General features: G+C 46.1%; 10 protein-coding genes across 10 annotated transcripts; all 10 read right to left on the reverse strand.

The window, feature by feature from the left end:
- Window positions 1-396: 396 nt before the first annotated feature.
- On the reverse strand, window positions 397-2126 carry LY89DRAFT_725394 (uncharacterized protein). Its single transcript, XM_018218975.1, has 2 exons — window positions 1805-2126; window positions 397-1749 (listed from the first exon to the last, which is right to left on the reverse strand). The coding sequence occupies exons 1-2, from the start codon at window positions 2106-2108 to the stop codon at window positions 551-553; spliced, it is 1503 nt and encodes a 500-aa protein (XP_018062424.1). The 5' UTR covers window positions 2109-2126; the 3' UTR covers window positions 397-550.
- Window positions 2127-2442: 316 nt separating this feature from the next.
- On the reverse strand, window positions 2443-3333 carry LY89DRAFT_677392 (uncharacterized protein; the record flags this gene model as incomplete). Its single annotated transcript, XM_018213675.1, has 2 exons — window positions 2443-3251; window positions 3321-3333. 2 exons carry the CDS (start codon window positions 3331-3333, stop codon window positions 2443-2445), a joined length of 822 nt encoding a protein of 273 aa, XP_018062425.1.
- Window positions 3334-3768: 435 nt separating this feature from the next.
- On the reverse strand, window positions 3769-4748 carry LY89DRAFT_677393 (uncharacterized protein; the record flags this gene model as incomplete). The annotated part of the gene is made up of 2 exons (XM_018213676.1): window positions 3769-4316; window positions 4388-4748. 2 exons carry the CDS (start codon window positions 4746-4748, stop codon window positions 3769-3771), a joined length of 909 nt encoding a protein of 302 aa, XP_018062426.1.
- A 479-nt stretch (window positions 4749-5227) lies between these two features.
- Window positions 5228-5953, reverse strand: LY89DRAFT_742366 (uncharacterized protein; the record flags this gene model as incomplete). Its single annotated transcript, XM_018220813.1, has 1 exon — window positions 5228-5953. One exon carries the CDS (start codon window positions 5951-5953, stop codon window positions 5228-5230), a length of 726 nt encoding a protein of 241 aa, XP_018062427.1.
- Window positions 5954-6513: 560 nt separating this feature from the next.
- LY89DRAFT_765546 (uncharacterized protein) lies at window positions 6514-7324 on the reverse strand (the record flags this gene model as incomplete). Its single annotated transcript, XM_018221676.1, has 1 exon — window positions 6514-7324. The coding sequence occupies one exon, from the start codon at window positions 7322-7324 to the stop codon at window positions 6641-6643; it is 684 nt and encodes a 227-aa protein (XP_018062428.1). The 3' UTR covers window positions 6514-6640.
- A 673-nt stretch (window positions 7325-7997) lies between these two features.
- On the reverse strand, window positions 7998-8627 carry LY89DRAFT_742368 (uncharacterized protein; the record flags this gene model as incomplete). The annotated part of the gene is made up of 1 exon (XM_018220814.1): window positions 7998-8627. One exon carries the CDS (start codon window positions 8625-8627, stop codon window positions 7998-8000), a length of 630 nt encoding a protein of 209 aa, XP_018062429.1.
- A 319-nt stretch (window positions 8628-8946) lies between these two features.
- LY89DRAFT_349297 (D-isomer-specific 2-hydroxyacid dehydrogenase-like protein) lies at window positions 8947-10601 on the reverse strand. Its single transcript, XM_018206908.1, has 3 exons — window positions 10262-10601; window positions 9355-10198; window positions 8947-9269 (listed from the first exon to the last, which is right to left on the reverse strand). The coding sequence occupies exons 1-3, from the start codon at window positions 10422-10424 to the stop codon at window positions 9155-9157; spliced, it is 1122 nt and encodes a 373-aa protein (XP_018062430.1). The 5' UTR covers window positions 10425-10601; the 3' UTR covers window positions 8947-9154.
- Window positions 10602-11314: 713 nt separating this feature from the next.
- LY89DRAFT_677397 (uncharacterized protein) lies at window positions 11315-11812 on the reverse strand (the record flags this gene model as incomplete). The annotated part of the gene is made up of 1 exon (XM_018213677.1): window positions 11315-11812. One exon carries the CDS (start codon window positions 11810-11812, stop codon window positions 11315-11317), a length of 498 nt encoding a protein of 165 aa, XP_018062431.1.
- Window positions 11813-12966: 1154 nt separating this feature from the next.
- On the reverse strand, window positions 12967-13482 carry LY89DRAFT_742371 (uncharacterized protein; the record flags this gene model as incomplete). Its single annotated transcript, XM_018220815.1, has 1 exon — window positions 12967-13482. One exon carries the CDS (start codon window positions 13480-13482, stop codon window positions 12967-12969), a length of 516 nt encoding a protein of 171 aa, XP_018062432.1.
- A 1756-nt stretch (window positions 13483-15238) lies between these two features.
- LY89DRAFT_742372 (uncharacterized protein) lies at window positions 15239-16183 on the reverse strand (the record flags this gene model as incomplete). Its single annotated transcript, XM_018220816.1, has 3 exons — window positions 15239-15457; window positions 15510-15524; window positions 15587-16183. 3 exons carry the CDS (start codon window positions 16181-16183, stop codon window positions 15239-15241), a joined length of 831 nt encoding a protein of 276 aa, XP_018062433.1.
- Between the last annotated feature and the right edge of the window lie 2042 nt (window positions 16184-18225).

An 18225-nucleotide genomic window follows, 5' to 3' on the forward strand; every position in this document is an offset into this window, starting at 1 on the left:
AATGTATCACGGCCATAAGCTCTATTAGCCAGCAGATACCGTGATCATATGTCATGCAGGACTATATAAAAGAGAGCAAATGAAGAACTCAAGGCCGTGGATGCTGTCTACAGCGTCATCTGATCGGCGCGTTAATAACAGGGGCAACTGAATGTGAGGCTCGGGATTCCGCCCATCGGAGTAGGTTTATATCGCTCTTTAGTGGTATGATACATCTATGATGACTTGTAGCTGATAATTTGTGTCTGCAAGCACCCACATGCCTGTTGGAACCAGCATCAAAGAGATGTCACACAACGATTCATGTGACCCTACCAAATCTCTACCAAATTCAGATCATCGGAGTGTTATGATGATAAATTCTCAAATCCACTTGCACCTTGGATGCCGATGGGGCTAAAAAGTAGTACATTACATTTTCGCGTACTATTTACACCTTTGTCTATGTATTTCCCAAACTTGATATCCGATAATCCCAAAACCCATTTCATATACAAGTAATTCTCATATACCAACCCATTACTCATCATCTCATAACTCCATGTAATCATCAATCCCCAATCGACCTCTCTTCCACTGGATCCAGCCCATTCGGGCCTTCACTTCCATGTATCCCATTCCCCTGACTCAACCTCCTGCGAGTCAACCTATCCCCAGCCTTTTCTCTGAACCCTTCCCTGATCCCAGCAGGAACACGTTCACTCAATCCACTCCCCTTCCACTCACCCACCCCTTTGTCCCTCACGGCTCTCATTCTCTCTTCTTCAGCCGTATCATGCATACCCCTTGCAATCGTGGAGTTGACGGTTCCTCTTAGCGCTTCCCCAGCACCATGCAGACCTTTAATAGCAGCCGTTACACTTCCTCTCTTTCTTTCTAATTTATGTTCCTTTGCAGGTGTCGTTTCAGTCGTAGTGGCAACAGGAGAAACTCCCGAGCTAATCGTCGTCGTATTCCCCATATTGCTCTGCGCAAGATTGGTCGTAGACCCGGAAGGAGAGTGCACTCCAGGCCGACTGAAGTTCGGCGTCTTAGGTCGTGCGGCGTTGGTGGGAGTTGTTGGCGTCAACGGCTGTTCATGATACGAATTTCCTGGCAATTCAGACACTGGGTTCGTGTTCAAGGGAGCGACTAGTCCGTCTCGAGAGTTTCGCTTCTGGGAACGCAGAGGCATGGGTGGTGAGTCGATGGAGGTGTTTTGCGTGTTGATTGGGCTCGGTGTCGTGTTCGCGGGACTGTGGCCGGGAGAGTTGCGGAGCTCGGAACGAGGTGGGATGGATCGGCCTCCTGATGTGGTTCCTCCGCTGGCTGTTTTGTAGAGTGGGACTGGTGGGACGTCTTCTTCGGGTCGGCTGTACGCTTGATAAGTTGGTTGAGTGCCTGCAGATTGGCCGTTGTATGCTTGATTCCCGCTGTGCTGAGGCTGAAGTGTTCCGGGAGGAGGTGGGGCTGCATATTGGGGTTGTGTCTGCTTTGGTGTGAGTCTGCGAGATGGTGGTTGAAAGGCAGATTGATTTTGATCGGGAGTCGGGTTCGTCTGTTTGATAGTTGGAGGTGCTTGATTGTACATCTGCTGCCCATTTTGTGTTTGGCTCGGAGGGTTTGGTGATATCCCAGTGTTGGTGCCAGCATTCGCGGGAAGACTCTTGTCAACTGTTGTCTCGGAGGCTTGAGGAGGTGGGTCGGTTGACGGGTTGTATGGTGCAGAGTAAGTATGTGTCGTTCCATCTGGTGCAACTGTTGTCGTGGCTTTGCGCCTATTAGCATTTGTACGATTGTATCTAGGAGAATTGATTGAACCTACTTGTTGTCGTGGTCGTCGTTGTAGTTACTGTCGTTCCAGGAGGTTGGTTCTGGCGCTGTGGAGGAGGTTGACTCGGTGCAGCACTTGATCCAGCATCAGCGCTTGACGCATTGCTGTTCGAGTAATAGGCCGAATCATGGTAGCTATTGTTATGCTGTGGAGCTTGCCCAGGACTCAAGGTAGAGGTGCGATTGCTGCTTGGTTCCTCGCTCACGACGTCTGTCCTCGTTTTATCTTTATGTTTGAACAACCCCATACTGCTTGATTTTCGTAGTTCTGATGGACGAGGTTTGGTAAGTGGCATCTCAATTCACAATGACTGAGGTATTTCTTGAGGTTCGCAAAGCTGGGACTGGGGATTAAAGAGGGGTGTGGCTGAGGTGCCTGCAATGATGTAATGGTGAACTAAAAAGCGTGCAGAATCCTTGTTTCAGGGAACGATATGAATGACTAAGCATGATCGACAGAAGATCTACGCGAGAGGAGGTGGCTGGTGACAAAAGGGGAGGCGAGATGTGAAGCGAGCGAGACAAACTAGGTGAGGAAGTGAAGCTTGGCAGGCCCAGGCAGGAAAAACCTAAAATTTTGATTAACTTCAACGCATAGCTAATAGCACGAAGAATCTATCTATCCATCCTTCATGCCATCCTGAATCTCTTAATGCTTGTAGCCATGGCCTTTCCATCCTCAAATGACATATACTCGAACCCAAAAGATTTGTCAATCAAGCAGTATGCTTCGCCCCCTGAGATATGGCCATCCCTATCTTTGGTAGCCTTCTCGTCGAGAACAGACTTCTCTTGGAAGAGTTGTAGGTCTCCCTTGAGATTCACTAGAAAAACCTGGTCTTCCATCATAGTCGATGCGGCTTGCTGGATCTTTTGCCAGAAAGTTGCTTCCAGAGAAGTCCATTCACATACGTTCGCCCAGACGATGAGTTGAAGAATGCCAGATGTCCGGAATCTATTGTAGATTCGACCCACGCTTTGCATGATCCTAATATCGAGGCTTTGATAAGTATAAGCCCTCATCATGTAGCTAAACCAGGTCGCTGGATGCTGCTTGAAGCTGAAGAGGCCATCTGTTGGTTTATCTGATGCGTCCGACAAGTCTGTGATAACGATACTAACGAGTTGGATCTTTGGAGTTTGCGATTGCGTTTCTTCCTGCACTGCCGCTGGCACCGTTTCGAATTTTACTTTGGTTTCTCTTTGGGTCTCAACCCACTCCGATACCCTCTCTGCTGTGCAGTCCTCGCTCTCGTTCTCAGCTGCGACAGGATGATCGCCCAAAGGGTGTTTGCAATTGTCCTCGATAATTACGAAACTATCTTCCGAAATTGTTGCGACCTCTTCCTCGATATCACGTTGGCTGATGATGTCCCAGTCTGACATTGTTGAGATGATCTTGCGTGAGCCTCGTTTTCGGTGTTTTGGTACTCGAATGTCTTAAACACTATTAGCATTATTCTATAATAATGGAGATCTTGACAGTCGAAGCGCCGGCAAAGACTTACCTAGTGCGGTCATGCTGGCTTGTGACCCTCAGAAATATTGTTGTTTTCTTTCGCACGGTTAACAATGAAGGTTAAACAGCAGTAGATGGAATGAGTGTGTGTTCGTTCTATGATCGTAAATTTGTGACTAATATCTTTCGGACGACTTCAGATTTATATGGTGAATAGGGAGAATTACCAGATGGAAGAACATATTGATTGCAATTCGCTGAGACCGGCTTTACATTATGAATCAAATCTCGAGGAATGACACGATTGAACTGATCATCGATGAGTAAAATGGTGGTCACGAGCCCCAATGGCCTCTGGCTCATCCAAGATTATTCTCTATGATAATATCATCTGTACCTAATTACAAAACTCTCAAGCGCCTCCAGTACCCCAAGCAATTTTTAATTCCGCTTTAAGTGTTTCTATCCCCTTCAAAGAATTCAACTCTCTAATACCTTTAAGAAGAGACAGCAAGATATCTAGCCTTTCCCTCCTCCCATGCCAACCACTGAAACGAGGCCTCTGGACCCATCGTAAGATAGCAAGTACCATGCCGGATAACGTTTCCGCTCTTCAATTCTCCATCTTCTCTATTTCCCATATCAATCGCGCCACGAATGGCATCCATTTCGTCTTGGATTAACACAACATACTCTTTGCTACCAGCTTCCAAAAATGTGTGAATAGCCTTCAACGTTGCAGCGTAAAAACCATGCTCCTTATAAGCCGCCGTCCTCTGGAGAATATAGCACCATATGGCAGCCGAGACTAAGAATGGAACTCGTTGAGATGCCAAGGCTCGATGCAGCATTCTTTCAGTTGCAGCTGCGGAAGGATCGTTCTTGAATCTGTTGCCCATGATTGTCCCATACCATGTTGAAGGATGATCTGCCATTGAGACCATGTCTCTGGTGTTTGCGGCGCTCCGATACTTCTTTGGCTTCTGGTTTGTGAATATGACTTCGACTCGGGTGGGCTTCGAAGTGCTGGGTTTTGGTCCAACTGCTATAGAATTTGTGAGATTTTTACCACTAATACGCGGTGATGAACTAGGATTAGCTGAAGAGTTGACTTACCAATTTGCGATTGGCTCTTAAGCCATTGAGCGACAATAGATTTCGACTTGCTGGAGGGATTGCCGCCAAGATTCGCATTGCTTTTGTCTTGTGAATGCGAAATGATTTCGAAGCCATCGGATGACAGAGGACTGCCATTTGCGTCCCATTTTGATCCTGCTGACACTAGTGACCAATCCGACATTGTTGAGTAAGTGTTGAATTGCGATCTTCTGTAGAATATGTACAGAGAAAGCGAATTGATTTGTATTGCTGGAATTAAAGATTCTGGGTGGCCAACTTTGCGCTTGCGCATCAACTCTAGCTCGATGCTTAGTGCACTAGTCGGGTTGAACTGCACTCTGCCGGGAAAGTAAGTCATGGCCAACGGACATGCAGAGTTAAATCTTTCTCACGGCTTCTACTTGTAGGCTCTAAAGCTTCACAGGTCATACTTTATTGTGAAAGAAACATATTCGGAGTGTATATTCCGACTTAATAGGCTGGCTCAGATAGCTGTCGAGTAGAGTGTTTACATCAAGTACACGTCAATCTCACAATCTTGTTGATTCTTACCACTAGTATCAGTCAAAGTATAATTCTCAGCCAAATTTATTTATCTAGTTGCTGGAGATGCTAGTAGCTGTAAGTAGCAATTTGTCACCAAGCTTATGCCTCCACTCAAGTCCAAAAAGAAATGTGCAATGATTCGTTTCCATTACTTTCCCTCAGATGCACCTTGTTCACTCCATGCCCACCCAAGTCCTTCATATTCTCCTCGCTTCCTCATATACCTTCCTGGCGATTCATATGCCCAGCATCCAGCCATTACCCTTGCCCTCATCCGTAAACTCAAGTGAATCAGAGATCATCAACTCCAAGCATCGATAATCCGTCCGCATACGACTTCAATTCCAAGCCCCTCCCAGCTCGATACTCGAAGAAACACTCTCCATCCACAATGAAAGGAGTGCCGTCATAGAAGGTTGGCTTGCCGCCAAGCGCTCTCTGTAACTCTAGAAGGCATCCCTCAACTAGGACGAGATAGTGCTTCCCCTTCACATACTCTCCGGCAAGCTCCTCAACCTTCCTCCAGAACACGCTTTCGCCAGACTGAAAGCGGTAAGCTGTGGCCCAGAGGATGACCTGCAGAATACCCTCTACACCATGGTCCTTGTAAATCTCGGCTATGCTTTCGGCGACTCGTGTATCGATTGTGTCAACAGGTTGGTTGAGCAACATGGTTCGATACCACAGCTTTGCGGGTTGGTCTAGTGAGAAGCGTTCGAATTGAACTTGTTCAAATTCGTCGGACAGATTCTCGAGAGGGAAGACGACATGCAGGAAGGATCGAGATGTCGATGTCTCGGTTTTGATGTCGATTGGTGGCTTGGCGGTTTTGCGTTTTGTTCGCGCTTCAACCGAGTTGTTGTCGACTACCTGCCAGCCCTCGGATAATGGCTCCACCTTGGGCTTTTCGAAGAGCGCAAGTGCCGTTAGTGGTGCGAAGCTTTTATCGTTGATAGCTTGGGCGGTGGCTTCTTTGACAAGGTGCTTGGTTCTCGAGATGAGACCCCAAGAAGCCATCTTCGCAGAGTCGAAGTATTGGGACGATCTAAGAGGTGTTAGTTACCGTGGGGAGATGTAACATGTAATAGAGGGCAAGAAGAACGAAAGCGGATGTTGGGCGCAAATGCACTTACTTTCCAGAAGCTATTGGTTTCAATTGTGATTGGGTTGTAGATACTGTGAATGAATTGTAGTTATGATAGTCGTTATTTGGGAGTCAAGGTTGATGGTGTTGCGTTGATGGAAAGGTAGGAATGTCAGATGGAGTTGGAGTTGTTGGAGTTCCGACAAGTTGTATTTATAGCCATACGAAAATGATGCTGGCGCACTAGGCCAAGCGCAAGTAGACACTGTAGTTGGGATGAAAATTCCGAGTCATTCAATTGGATGGAAATAGTTCTGTTCAGCGGTGGGTGGTTTAGGTTGCCCCGTGTTAGATTATTTGGTTAATTTGGTTGTTATACAAGTATTAGGGCATGTGCACTGGTTGCGAAAAAGTTTCATTCTGGTCAGCATAGTCTATCTATTTGCTAATGATCCAACAACCAGGAAGAACGTGGCAAGAGTTATCTACATTGCTTCCATGCTCCATTCTCAAAAACCCAAACTCTATGCACCCTATGTCATACCCACGTAAACCCCCGTATGCTTGTCCTTATTGTTTAATATTAGAGGTACCGAGTTGTCGACAAGTTCGAAGGTAATCTAATTGTCGACTTCGAGTCCAAGCATCGACAGAGCCTTGGTATAGCCGACTAACTCCATTCCTTTGCCAGGCCAACAGGAAAAGAAGCACTCTCCATTGACAATGTATGGTGCACCGTCACTAAAGCACGTATTTCCACCCATTGCTCTCTGAAGCTCAGCGATATTGCCGGTAACACGCACTAGGTACTGCTGTCGACGACCCAGAAGATCACTTGCAACACCCTCAACTTGTCGCCAGAAGGATGACGCGCCTGACTGTAATTTGTATGTCGTAGCCCACATGATAACCTGCAAGAGACCCTTGCTACCATGCTCCTTCTGAATAGCCAAGATACTCGCGGACATTCGCTCATCTACAGTATCAAGTGGCAGTCCTGCAGATATGCTGTGGTACCATTTGGTGGCTGGTTGCTCCAACGAAAACATCTCGAATCTAACCTCTTCGAAGTCGTTGGATTGGTTGTCCAGAACAATCGTTGCGTAGTAGAAGGATCGCACAGGCGTTGTAATTATTCGACCCGCCACATCCGTTAAGCTTGGTGTCTTTTCCACCATTTCCCAACCATCCGAAAGCGCTTCTTCAGTCTTGTTGTTGGCGCTGCTGAGTCCGTTCTTCGAGAGCACAGGAGCTTTTCTGGCGATGGCAGTGATAGTCTTTGACACGAGGGGCCAACTGGGCATTGTTGCGTTTGTTTGTAGGGGTCTTACTTGGTTATTAGCTACGTGGAACAGACATGCGCAAAAGAGAGATTTTCAAGAATCTAAAGGCAGGTAAAGCGCAAAATTGACTTTACCTTTTCGTTCTTGTGAATTATTTTCGTCGATTAGCCTGTAGAAGAGGAGGATATTCTGTGATTGCGATCCTGTATGCAAGAGATTGTGTTCTTGAGATCAATGGCATGAAGGAGTTAAAAGTGGATGATGTAGAAGGATGTGCGGAGGTGTATATAAATAGTGCTATAGAATGGCGCTAGTGCGCAAAATTGAGCACTACTTCAAAATAGGATGCTAACGTGCAATTTCTCAAAATAGTAGATCCTATTGAGCTCAACTTTGTGATATGCTGAAGTGATCACATGGCTTCTGATTATCATACAGGCTTTTGAGAGATTACATATATTGACAAAACACTGTTTTCTCCAGACCCGCGAGTTCTCAATTATTAGAAATGCAAATTATCATCTATTGTAGTGCATCACCGAGCGGAAGAACTTATACCATTAAGCGCAGAGAAATCAGATCCAGAAATACCCCACGCCTCAAAAATGTTCCTGAATCCTTGCCTAAATTAGGAACAATTTTTCAGAATTAGACCGTTTCTTTAAATCCTCAACCGGAAATGATGTCGCAACATCTAGATCGCCCTTAAACCGAGAATGGAGAGCCCGTCCGAGTACGCGATCGGTCCAAATCTTCGTCCAAATCTTCCCTTTCCCATGCGGAACAAGTAGAAGCACTCCCCATCATTAACAAAAGCTGGAAAATCATGACCATTGACCGATGTTAATTCATCGAGGTAGCCGTTGAACAGAACAAGATAGTTGCCATCCAGCAATTCCAAGCTGAATTCCTCTACCTTCCGCCAGAAGGAAGATTCATTGATGTGGGCCTTAAAGGTCACAGCCCATAGAAGGACTTGAATAATCCCAGCAGTGCCATCTACCCTGTTGATTTGCGCTACACTCTTAGCAATCCGGTGTTCTAGGGAGGAATCAGGTTTGCCAGAGTGCGTTGTCCGGAACCAGCTTGTTGCAGGTTGGCTCAGGCTAAAGACTGCGGGTATGTAGGGTTCAAGTTGATTTATATGACACCCAAGGCTTATGGTAAGATACTTGAAGCGTCCCAACGGATGTGAATCCGCTGCATCGTCCATGGTTTGAGTGTGGATCTTCGGCGAAGGATTGTCGACGAGCTGCCAATCATCGCTGATTGAAATCGGTTCCTGCTTTTCTTTTGTCTTGAGATCGAGATTGGATTGCGCCATATTTCTTGTGCATAACTTCGAAGATGCTTCTCGTAATACTGACCACGATACCATCTTATTGTTGAGGCTCGAGTCTAAGGTCCTGTTGCGCAAGTTAGAAATCCCTTATGTGAAATAAGAATGATGAATAGGTTCGCGCCTAGTATTTCAAGGAAGTTCGATGATCTCTAAACATCAAAAGATAAGGTTGTTGACCAGAATGCGCCCTAAAAGTTTATTGGAGATGGGGCGGTGGTTTCGTAGGTGGGACGAACGCGTATCTGACTTTCGAAGCAAAATTAAGTGTCTTGCGCGCAACTCATATATTTTGCGCGAACTGACAAATCCAGGTCTGTGACTGTATGGAAAACTTGATGTGGCATGTCTCTAAGCTGTTGCATAACACCATACACGCGTTAGGATGTGCGTTAATAATCCTCGAAAAACTTGATTATTCATAAGGCAGATGCGTGAATTACCATGAAGATAACCAAGACATTGTAAATTTTCAGCCATAGCGCTCAAATTTATCTCAACGCTAATTATCTCTAATACCCCTTTCTGCGACTCACCTCATTGAGCAAACTCTTTCCTTCCGCTATCCTGGTGAGATTTTGTTCTACGATCTGGAAACTCCTTTGCACGTTTGAGGATCCGCGTGCGCTATGCGTGATATTAGTAAGTATATAGAAATGCCGCTCGTGGGGTTTCAAGGCATGTAGAGCCAAGAACAAATGGATATTCTTACCTGACATGGGGTGTAACAACCACATTCTCCAGATCCCACAACTCACTATCTGCGGGCAGAGGCTCCGGATCAGTGACATCCAAGGCTGCACCGCGCAGTCCGCCAGCTCCAGCAGTTGCTCCTCCAATGCCGCCACTTTCTGAGTACTCTTTCAGGGCAGCAATCAGATCATTTTGTTCCAACACTTTCCCTCGTGCCACGTTAATGATAAATGCGTTATTTTCTCCAAGAATCTCAAATTCAGGTTTCGCAAGCAGATGTGTCGTTTCTGGCGTCAAGGGCACAGAAACTAGCAGCACATCGATCTTTTGAGATAGGAATTCATGCAAAGAAGCCTTATCCAAGCCACTATACCAAGCAGAGGGAATAGAGCCATCTGGATCTCCAGTTCTAGGCACGATATAGCCATGATCTCTCTTGCTTTCAGGCGTCTTCTTTGGGGTTGCTGTAAAAGCAATGACATCGAAGCCGAGAGCATGAGCAGCTCTAGCTGCCTGTCGGCCAATAGCTCCATATCCCAAGACCCCAAAGGTTTGCCCAACTCCGTCTTGCTGCTCACGGGGCACTTTGTTCGAACCCCAGACGTGTTGGCGCTGGAGCTCAAGCAATAGCTTTTGCCGATGGGAGTGCGATAGGATCTGCAGGATGACCCATTCTGCAATCTGCGGTCCGTGGACACCGCTGGAATTAGTGAGTGCTACGTCTGTCTCATTCCAAAATGGACTTGAGTAGAGTCTATCTACCCCGGCACTGAGCACGTGGATGAGGTGGAGGTTGGGCACAAAAGATGGGTCTGGGGGCAGTGTGAAGAGCGTTACAAGGATGGTTATATCCTTCCAGAGGTCTGTAATTGACACATACGCTTAGGATGTATTGTTCTGCTTTTGGAGCTCTTGGGAATCCATACCTTCGGCGATCGGGTCCGATATGACTTTTCTATCCACGCGTTGCTGAGCATGAACAGTGATCTTGACATATGGAAACTTTTTCTTCAATTCATCTAGAATATCGTCGACGGCATATGGGATCAGGACGAGGAGGTGCTCTCTCCGAGGCGAAATGTCTCCCATGATCGATGAGGCTGACAGCGACTGCGGCAATTCAAACGAGGAGACAGATCAGGAGTGGTGTCTGAAGTGGGGTGTGTTATTTAATTAAGGAAGTGAACAATGTTTGAAAGCAAGAGGCCTTTTTGAAGTTAACCTTTGCCCGATGTGACCGGCGCCCGATGGCACAATTTTGGGGCGGCATTCGATGATAATAACATCATAAAAACAAAGGGAGACGTCAGTGCTTAGATAATGCCCCGCGTTATGTCGGGCACTCGAAAGTGGGGGTACAGACTTGAGCATATATTGCCAGCAAACCAGTGGTTATCACCAATTACCGTACAGCCGCAAACCAACATTAGATGAACCTCAGAGGTTCAATCGAATGAAGAAAAGCATGTTGGTATCAGATAGAGCCGTATAAATTGAGAGTTGACGAATACCTGGTATTTAGCCGCAGCCGCTTCGGGATTGGGAAGTCACAAGCATGCAACTTGAAATCTCCGAACGTTCTTCTACAGCTCAAAATCTTCACAAGGGCTGCTCAAATCGCTTCTGAGATCCATCAATGATATGCTATGCTATGTAGATCTAATGAATGCCAAAATTGCCAATCCCACGAATCCATAAGCGGTACCCGTGCAGACAGGTTGCACCGTCAGATCGAATTGCATGCATTTTAAATTTTAGTTGATTTGAGGATCGCCGAGTCAACTTTGCATAGAGTCAGCGAACTCCGTGACCCAAAGCTCCCAAAGTGATCGTCAGAACTAATGCTAGAGTCATCGCAATAGGCCGAACCAAGACAGACCACGCAAGGCGAAAGAGATCCCTAGAAAAATTCTTTCTAAGAATTAGCATTTTCGGAACATGAAAGAATGCTGAAAGGAACTTGGGTGCCAGAGCCGTAGTCACATTATGAACAAAATCCGGATAAATGTTAAGTAGAATGGAGGGAGCTCGCCAATGACTTGGCCACTCATAGTCAAGCCCTCCGCGCACTCGATCCATTCGACATTCTCCTTGTTGTCGACAGTGAAGAAAGTACCGCCGTCGTGAGGTTCGATGTCCTCGAAATAGGTCTTCTCTCGATGGATAACTTGAATCCAAACAAGGTACTTGCTTGGAGCGTTGACCATATTGAACAAGAAGGTGCAAGCCCGGTCACGAACTTGAGTCCAGAAGTTGGGGTTTCGCTTGCCTATGATCGCTGACCACATGATGGCAACTAGGAGACTGGTAGCAGGTTTGGGTCGCTTCAAGACACCATCCTCGACTGTATTGGAGAAACTGCCATCAACCAGAGGCGATAAATCCCAGTACAGTGGGTCTGCCTCGAGGTTGAAAGGTTGCCCAGTAGCTGGTCGACGGAAGGTATTGAATTGGTACTTTAGGATGCATAAGGCCATGTCCCGATGTTGAGGCGTAATAGCTTGTGAGCTGGCGACAGTCGATTGCAATTGCGATTGCGACTTTGATGAAGTCGGGGAGGTTTGGTGGAGAAGCTTTGAGTATTGGAAAGGCGCTGCGTGTTTCAAGCGTTCTTGAAGGATGAAGTTGATGAAGTGAAGAAGTGGTGTGAAGGAGTTGGGAATTGTTGCAAATAATGTTGTTGTGAAGAAGAAGAAAGAGTAAGGGAATAGAGAGGAGAGGGGTTGGTACTTATATATAGGTTCTAAACAGAATTGAACGAAGCTATAATTCCAAACCGGAATTGGTGAATAGGTTAGGATCAACAAAAATTAGTCTTATGACTTATTCAATTTACTGAAAGTTCAAGTTGCACAAAAGCACGACAGCATAGCGCATATCCAGATGTTCTAAAAGCCACGACAGAAAGAGGGTCTTAAAGTGATACATTTGGAAGTTGTTATGGGAAAGTAAAGGAGCAAAATTGTAAGAAATAGAGAAAAGGGATCAAGTCTCTGTTTAGTATTAAGTCTCTGGTTCAACATAAATTTTGCTTCGATTGAAAAAGGTGTTCATATTTGTTTTCCGAGTTTAACAGTCATTTTAGTGTTTCACTCTCTTTTATATGAGCCACTAACTTTCTTCTATTATTAAAATCGGAGAGTGCCCTCATGGCTGGGAAGCCTCGTTTTTTAAGCTTCATTAGTCAGTGTTTAACTGCATTTCTCTCACAATAGCTCAGTTTCGTTCACATCCACGAAATAATGCAGGAAAGGAGGCTTTCATTAAGTTGCTAAGCTGCCCAGATCAAGTTGAATGTCCAAAAGTCTTGAACCAAAAGATCCAAAAGTGTTGACCATGGTCTCCAACCCTACCATCGGCTGCCAAATGCAAGAAACAACGCAGGATGTCGATTTGTGAAGTCCAATCATCGAGAGAACTTGATAGGCAAGCTCTTTTTTAAGACCTCGCTCTTAAGTTGTCCCAAAGTATGAAAAAGAAATCATCCAGGGACCAACTCAAAAGAGGAAGTGATCAGGAGTTATAAAAAGCGAAAGAGAACCAACAAGTCCACTGGCGCATGTTAGTAGCTGTATGAAAGACATGGGAATGTTACCCACCTTGCATGCTAATCTATGACCGTGTCCGAATTTCAAATAAACCGAAGTTGGAATGGTGGCAACTCGCCGATGACCCGACGACTTGAGGCAATTCCATCGGCATACGGGAGCCAAACAACCTTCTCCTCTCTGCTGATGGTGAAGAAGGCAGCTCCATAGCTCAAAGTGATACCGGCGGTTTGAAGACGGGAGTCTGAGCGATTCACACCTTGAACCCAGACCAGATACTGCGCCGGAGCACCCTCCATCCTAAAGAGCATCATACAAGCCATTTGTCGGACCTCGCGCCAGAAAAACTTGTTTTCGTCCTCCAAGGCACTAGACCACATGATAGCGACGAGGAGGTTGGCGGCTCCATTTTCTTGATTGGCAAAGTTGTCTTGCATGCTCTGACCCAAGATTCCATTGTTCCCCAAAAGGTCAGACCAGAGGCGAGGATCATCAGCCATGGAGAAGGAGCTATTGTAGAGGCTGGGTGGAATGGCGAAGGTAGAGAACTGATATTTCAAGATGGCCAAAGCTCTATCTTCAGAGGTGCGAGAAGCCATGATGAGTTGGTACTATCTGGTGTAAGCAATGTCAATCATGATTCAATCTCGGATAGGACTATTTTATATTGAAGATAAGGACTTACGAGTCGATGAAGGACAGATATGGATAGGTTGGGGGCGAGGACTGCGAATGTGTATGGTCGAAGTTGTTTGGGAATGTCGAAGTGATCTCAAATGAAGTTGGAAGATTGGTGGTGTGGAACGTTGTTGTAGGAAGAAGAAAAAGAAGAAGAGGAAGCAAAGAAGAAGGGTTGTTTATATAGTAGTTCTCGCTTGCGATCAAGAGCGCTAAAGCTGCGAAACGTTCCCAAGCAGGTCAGATCTAGGACTCGAATCCGATTCACCCAAAGCTTTAGTACGCTAATGAGACCGTAGGTGGATAGGATATATAGTAATGGAAGCGATTCACCTATCGGAAGCAAAAATAAAGAGATATCCAAGGGATTGTTACAAAGTTGAATAGTTAATGCTTTGATTGGACAGGACTGTGACAAACAACTTTGATCAGAGGCAAAGAGTTGAGACCAACTTAGCTTAGTTGAAAGCAATTTCAAGCGTTTTTTTGTAAGATCTTATATTCTTATAATTGTTGACATTGTTGCAAATCTATGACATTACTAACACAGAAAATGGCTCTTTGAGGGAACAATCCGTGTGTGGCTGTACCGTATTATGTACAAGTGTCGGAAAGGCTTAACGTGTTGCCAAAAGATATACATTACCAAAAAACGTGCTATGAACACCAGACTAGTTTCTGGACTCTCGAGAACTTGCTACAGTACCTGCTCTCTGAAGTCTAAGATCTGGCACGGTCATCTCGCTCAATCATTACGATAACATGGACCAAATACCAGAGTGTCTACAAGACTGTTCATTCGGGTGGCGTGGCTCCCAAAAAGCCCCAAAATAAAGTGAAGAGTAGGCGCAGAGAGTACTGCAGCGAACAGATGATGACTGGAAAGTGTCTTAGTTCTCGAATGGTCTGTTGTCTATTGATAATAAGCCTCGCATGTCAATCTCAGCTGGATATTTGCCCGGCTAATGAATATATCACAGCTAAATAACCGGTAGTCGATTTAAGATTTAGTTACTTAAATTCTGTACATTATTATATCTAACCTACTCTACTTCCTCATTCGCACCAGTCAAAATAAAGGCAACATCCTTATGAAGCTCAATGTCTTTGAAGTAAGTGTTGTTAGGACGATTCCAACTTTGTAAACAACGAAGATATTGCTTTGGCGAGTCGACCATGCCAAAAAGACCCCTGCATCCCGGACATCGAAGCTGGCTCTAGAGCCGCTTCTTCCTTGTTTCAAGGAACTCGAGTAGATGATGGCAAAGAAAAGAAGCTCTCTGTGGATTTCGTGCAAGTGGTTTGCGCCACTTTGAAAACGAAAATCTGGATGAGGAGTCGCACGTTCTGTGTGAAATGCAATCCAGAACCATGCCAAACTATAAATGCTAGAGGACATTAGTCTCAAGGATTCGAGAATTTAACCTTAATACGTAGTAGGCATGGTTTGACGAATGGGACAAGGGGAAGATGGACTTATTTGGCACTTCTATATTTGTCTATATTGAAGTTGATGTTCCTGCGAAGAATTTCCTACCTTCATGATCACGAGAAGCAGATAAGTGAGTTATTATCACTAAGCCATGCATTGAAGAAGTTACCTGTGAGGTGCATGACCGAAAAGTTTGGATTAATGCTTCAGTTTACACAACTTAAGTCCAAGTGCCCATGTCCAGATCATGCTCCACCAACCCCCTCACGCTCAGGAGTAGCACCAAATGAATGATCAGAAAATCGGAGGGGATAACAGGGCCTAACGAGCGAGGAGAGAGCCTTCCCACAGAAGGCGGATCCTAGCATTCCGCTTTCCACACTTGCAATATGGTATGGCATAACTAGCGCAACAAGTAACAGCATTAACCCCCAGATTGATTGAAGAAAGCCGTAAGAAACTGTCTGTCACATATCAGTACTCATAACCGGCCCTGAAAGAGTTCTGGAGACTAACCTTCTGTCTTAATCGCTTGGGATGTGAGTCTTTACTCAGATGTATAGCAATTGGATTAGCGGAAGCTCATCACCAACTTGCGAGCTCCATGCCTTGCCCTGATCATAAGGAACCCACTCGACCTTCTCATTAGGGTTGATCAAGAAGAAGCCAGCACCATCGGTCAACTCGACGTTCTTGAAATACGCACTTCGACGGTCGATGCCTTGGACCCAGCAGAGGTATTTCGCAGGTGACCCTACCATACTGAACAAAAATCCACAGGCCCAATGACGGATCACACCCCAGAAGTGCCTGTCTCTTTTCCACAGAACGCTAGAATAGAGGATTGCGAGGAGGAGGTTCGAGGCGCTATTGGGAGATCGGGCGATATCTGCTAAGATGTAGGTGACTTCTCCATAACGATCTGACCAGGTAGCTGGGTCATCTGCCATGGTGAATTCGCCGATGTTGCGGGAACGTGGGAATGGCGTGTACTTGATGATCGCAAGTGCCATTTCTCCTTGTGCTCGAGCACGAATTCTAGGGAAAGAGGCAGCCGAGAAAGGACTGGAAGTGGAGCTGCTGATGTTTGAAGGAGTTTGTGTCAATTTTAACTTCAGATTAGCACCGGCTGGTGAAATTTGGTCCTTGTCGGCCGTCAAAGAGAGGTCCTCGCAGGCGGCAAGAGCCATGATATGCCGATCTGGGACTAGAAAACATCAGTGGATATTTTTCTAAATACGCGTCTGGCACTTTGAAGTCGACAATCAAAGGACAGACAGGGGACAATTGACACTCACAGTTGTGGCTGGGTTAGCACAAGGAATGAGATTCCTCTTGCACTGTATTTATCGGGATAGTCTGAGTACGATTCGACTAGAGATCGAAAAGAGATTGAAGGTCCTAGTTGCAAGAACGAAAACGAAAAAGTGGACCGACGAATAAAGGCTCTCTTTCCACGAGATAACCGCGCTAGGGGTAATCTACGGTCGCGATCGGGCAAAGCGCGTTGTATAGAAGACGGTGAATAGGGACAATATCCTAACACCAACTCGACTTCATATCAGAAAGGTTCTCAGAACCTTAGAGAAGGTAACCGAATCAAAGGAGCACAATGGTCTCTCGCAGAAGCCTGTCAGCCTTCCACTCAATAACAACCATACATCATTGCGTATAAACATTCGGCGACCAAGTGGTGCATGTATGGTTCAATTTCTTTGAAAGTGTAAGCAGAAATACTGCTAAATACCACATGGATACCATCATCAGGATTCATTTGTGCGGGACCAATCCATTCCTATTCAAAGACTATCGCGAAGTGTTTGTGGAGATGACAGACTTGACGCGTTCGTTTCTGCTTCAGGAATTTGGCGCGGACGAACTATCTTCCCTGCCATTAAGTGGTTAAATGAGAGTAGATGAATGGCTGGCCCTTTTGAGTCCTGAGAGCTTTCATCGTATATCGCGAACTTTCGTGTCTGAGTTCTTTTCATTAAGCTGAGTCTCGCTTAAGGCTCAGGGGCAGTGGCTGTCCAAAGGCAAGTCGTTTTCGAGTCAGAACCCGATAGATCATATATATCAAGATCTCTACCAAGTTCTTGCATCCCATTTTATATTATTAGACGTCTCTGTCGATCAAAGTCCAAAGCTTCGTGAGGTCGGAGAGTTTTGATACAGCTCCGATTTGTAGTTCTTGAATCGCAAGGCAATTTTCTTCAATTGCAGGCACGGGACACCGAAACTTAAAGATAAAAGATATAAGAAGAAAGAATAAGTGGCGGAAGGAAAGCTATTTATCGTCCCAAGACCTGTTTGCTTGAACCTATACAACCATCACGCTAATCTGGCACATGACATTCCATCGTCGTGTTTCCAAGTTTGCCCACTGATCACTCCAAGTGAAATCCGCATCAACCCTCACTCCCCACAGCGCCATCCTACAACTCCTCCTCGACCCCCTCCCCAACACTCTCAAAAACATCCACAAGAACCCCACTCAACCTAACCCTCTCCCTCAAAATCTCCTCCCGCTTCTCCTTCACAACCCGAATCCGCTCTTTCAACACCAGCCCAAAAACCATCCACTTCATACTCGGACTACTCCACTCCCCCTCTTCCTTTTTTCCTCCCGTAACATCACAAATCTGCGTCCCTCTATGCTTTTTCCTCCGCTCTTTCTCCCATTCTCCTATAGACAAATCAGTCAGTATACACTCCGCCAAGATCTCGGAGCTCAGGAATTTTCGACCTCCGAACTCCCAACTCCTCAAGAAAAAGGCAAGAACACCTACGCAAGACACCTAAAACCTCCTCCCCCATCCCCTCAACCACACTCTCTACCCCCTCCCACCCTTCCTCCCCGCCCCCAGCCTCCCTCGCCAGCCCCCCCAACAATCGAATCATACCCAGCAATAACCCATCCCTAGCCCTCCTCTCCCCTTTCCTTCTCCTTAAATGCCTCACCACATCACGTTCCTGCTCTTCTCTGTCTAGACGCGAGAATTGGATCCAGTTCCGCGGTAACAAGGTGATTAGTGGCCAGTACCTTTCGGCGAAATGTGCGTGTTGGAGAGAGTACGTAGTTGCGAGGGAAGAGAGGAGGGGTGTGAGGAGGGTGTGCGTTTGGGAGGCGTGGTCTGGGTCTGGAGTTTCTTGATAGGCTTGATATGGGGGAGTTTCGATGAGTTGAGAGGAGGAAGAGAGGGGGATGATTTTGGTGAGGCGGTTGCGGTGG

The sequence above is a fragment of the Mollisia scopiformis genome (assembly GCF_001500285.1).
Source record: "Mollisia scopiformis unplaced genomic scaffold LY89scaffold_34, whole genome shotgun sequence".
NCBI classification, from domain to species: domain Eukaryota; kingdom Fungi; phylum Ascomycota; class Leotiomycetes; order Helotiales; family Mollisiaceae; genus Mollisia; species Mollisia scopiformis.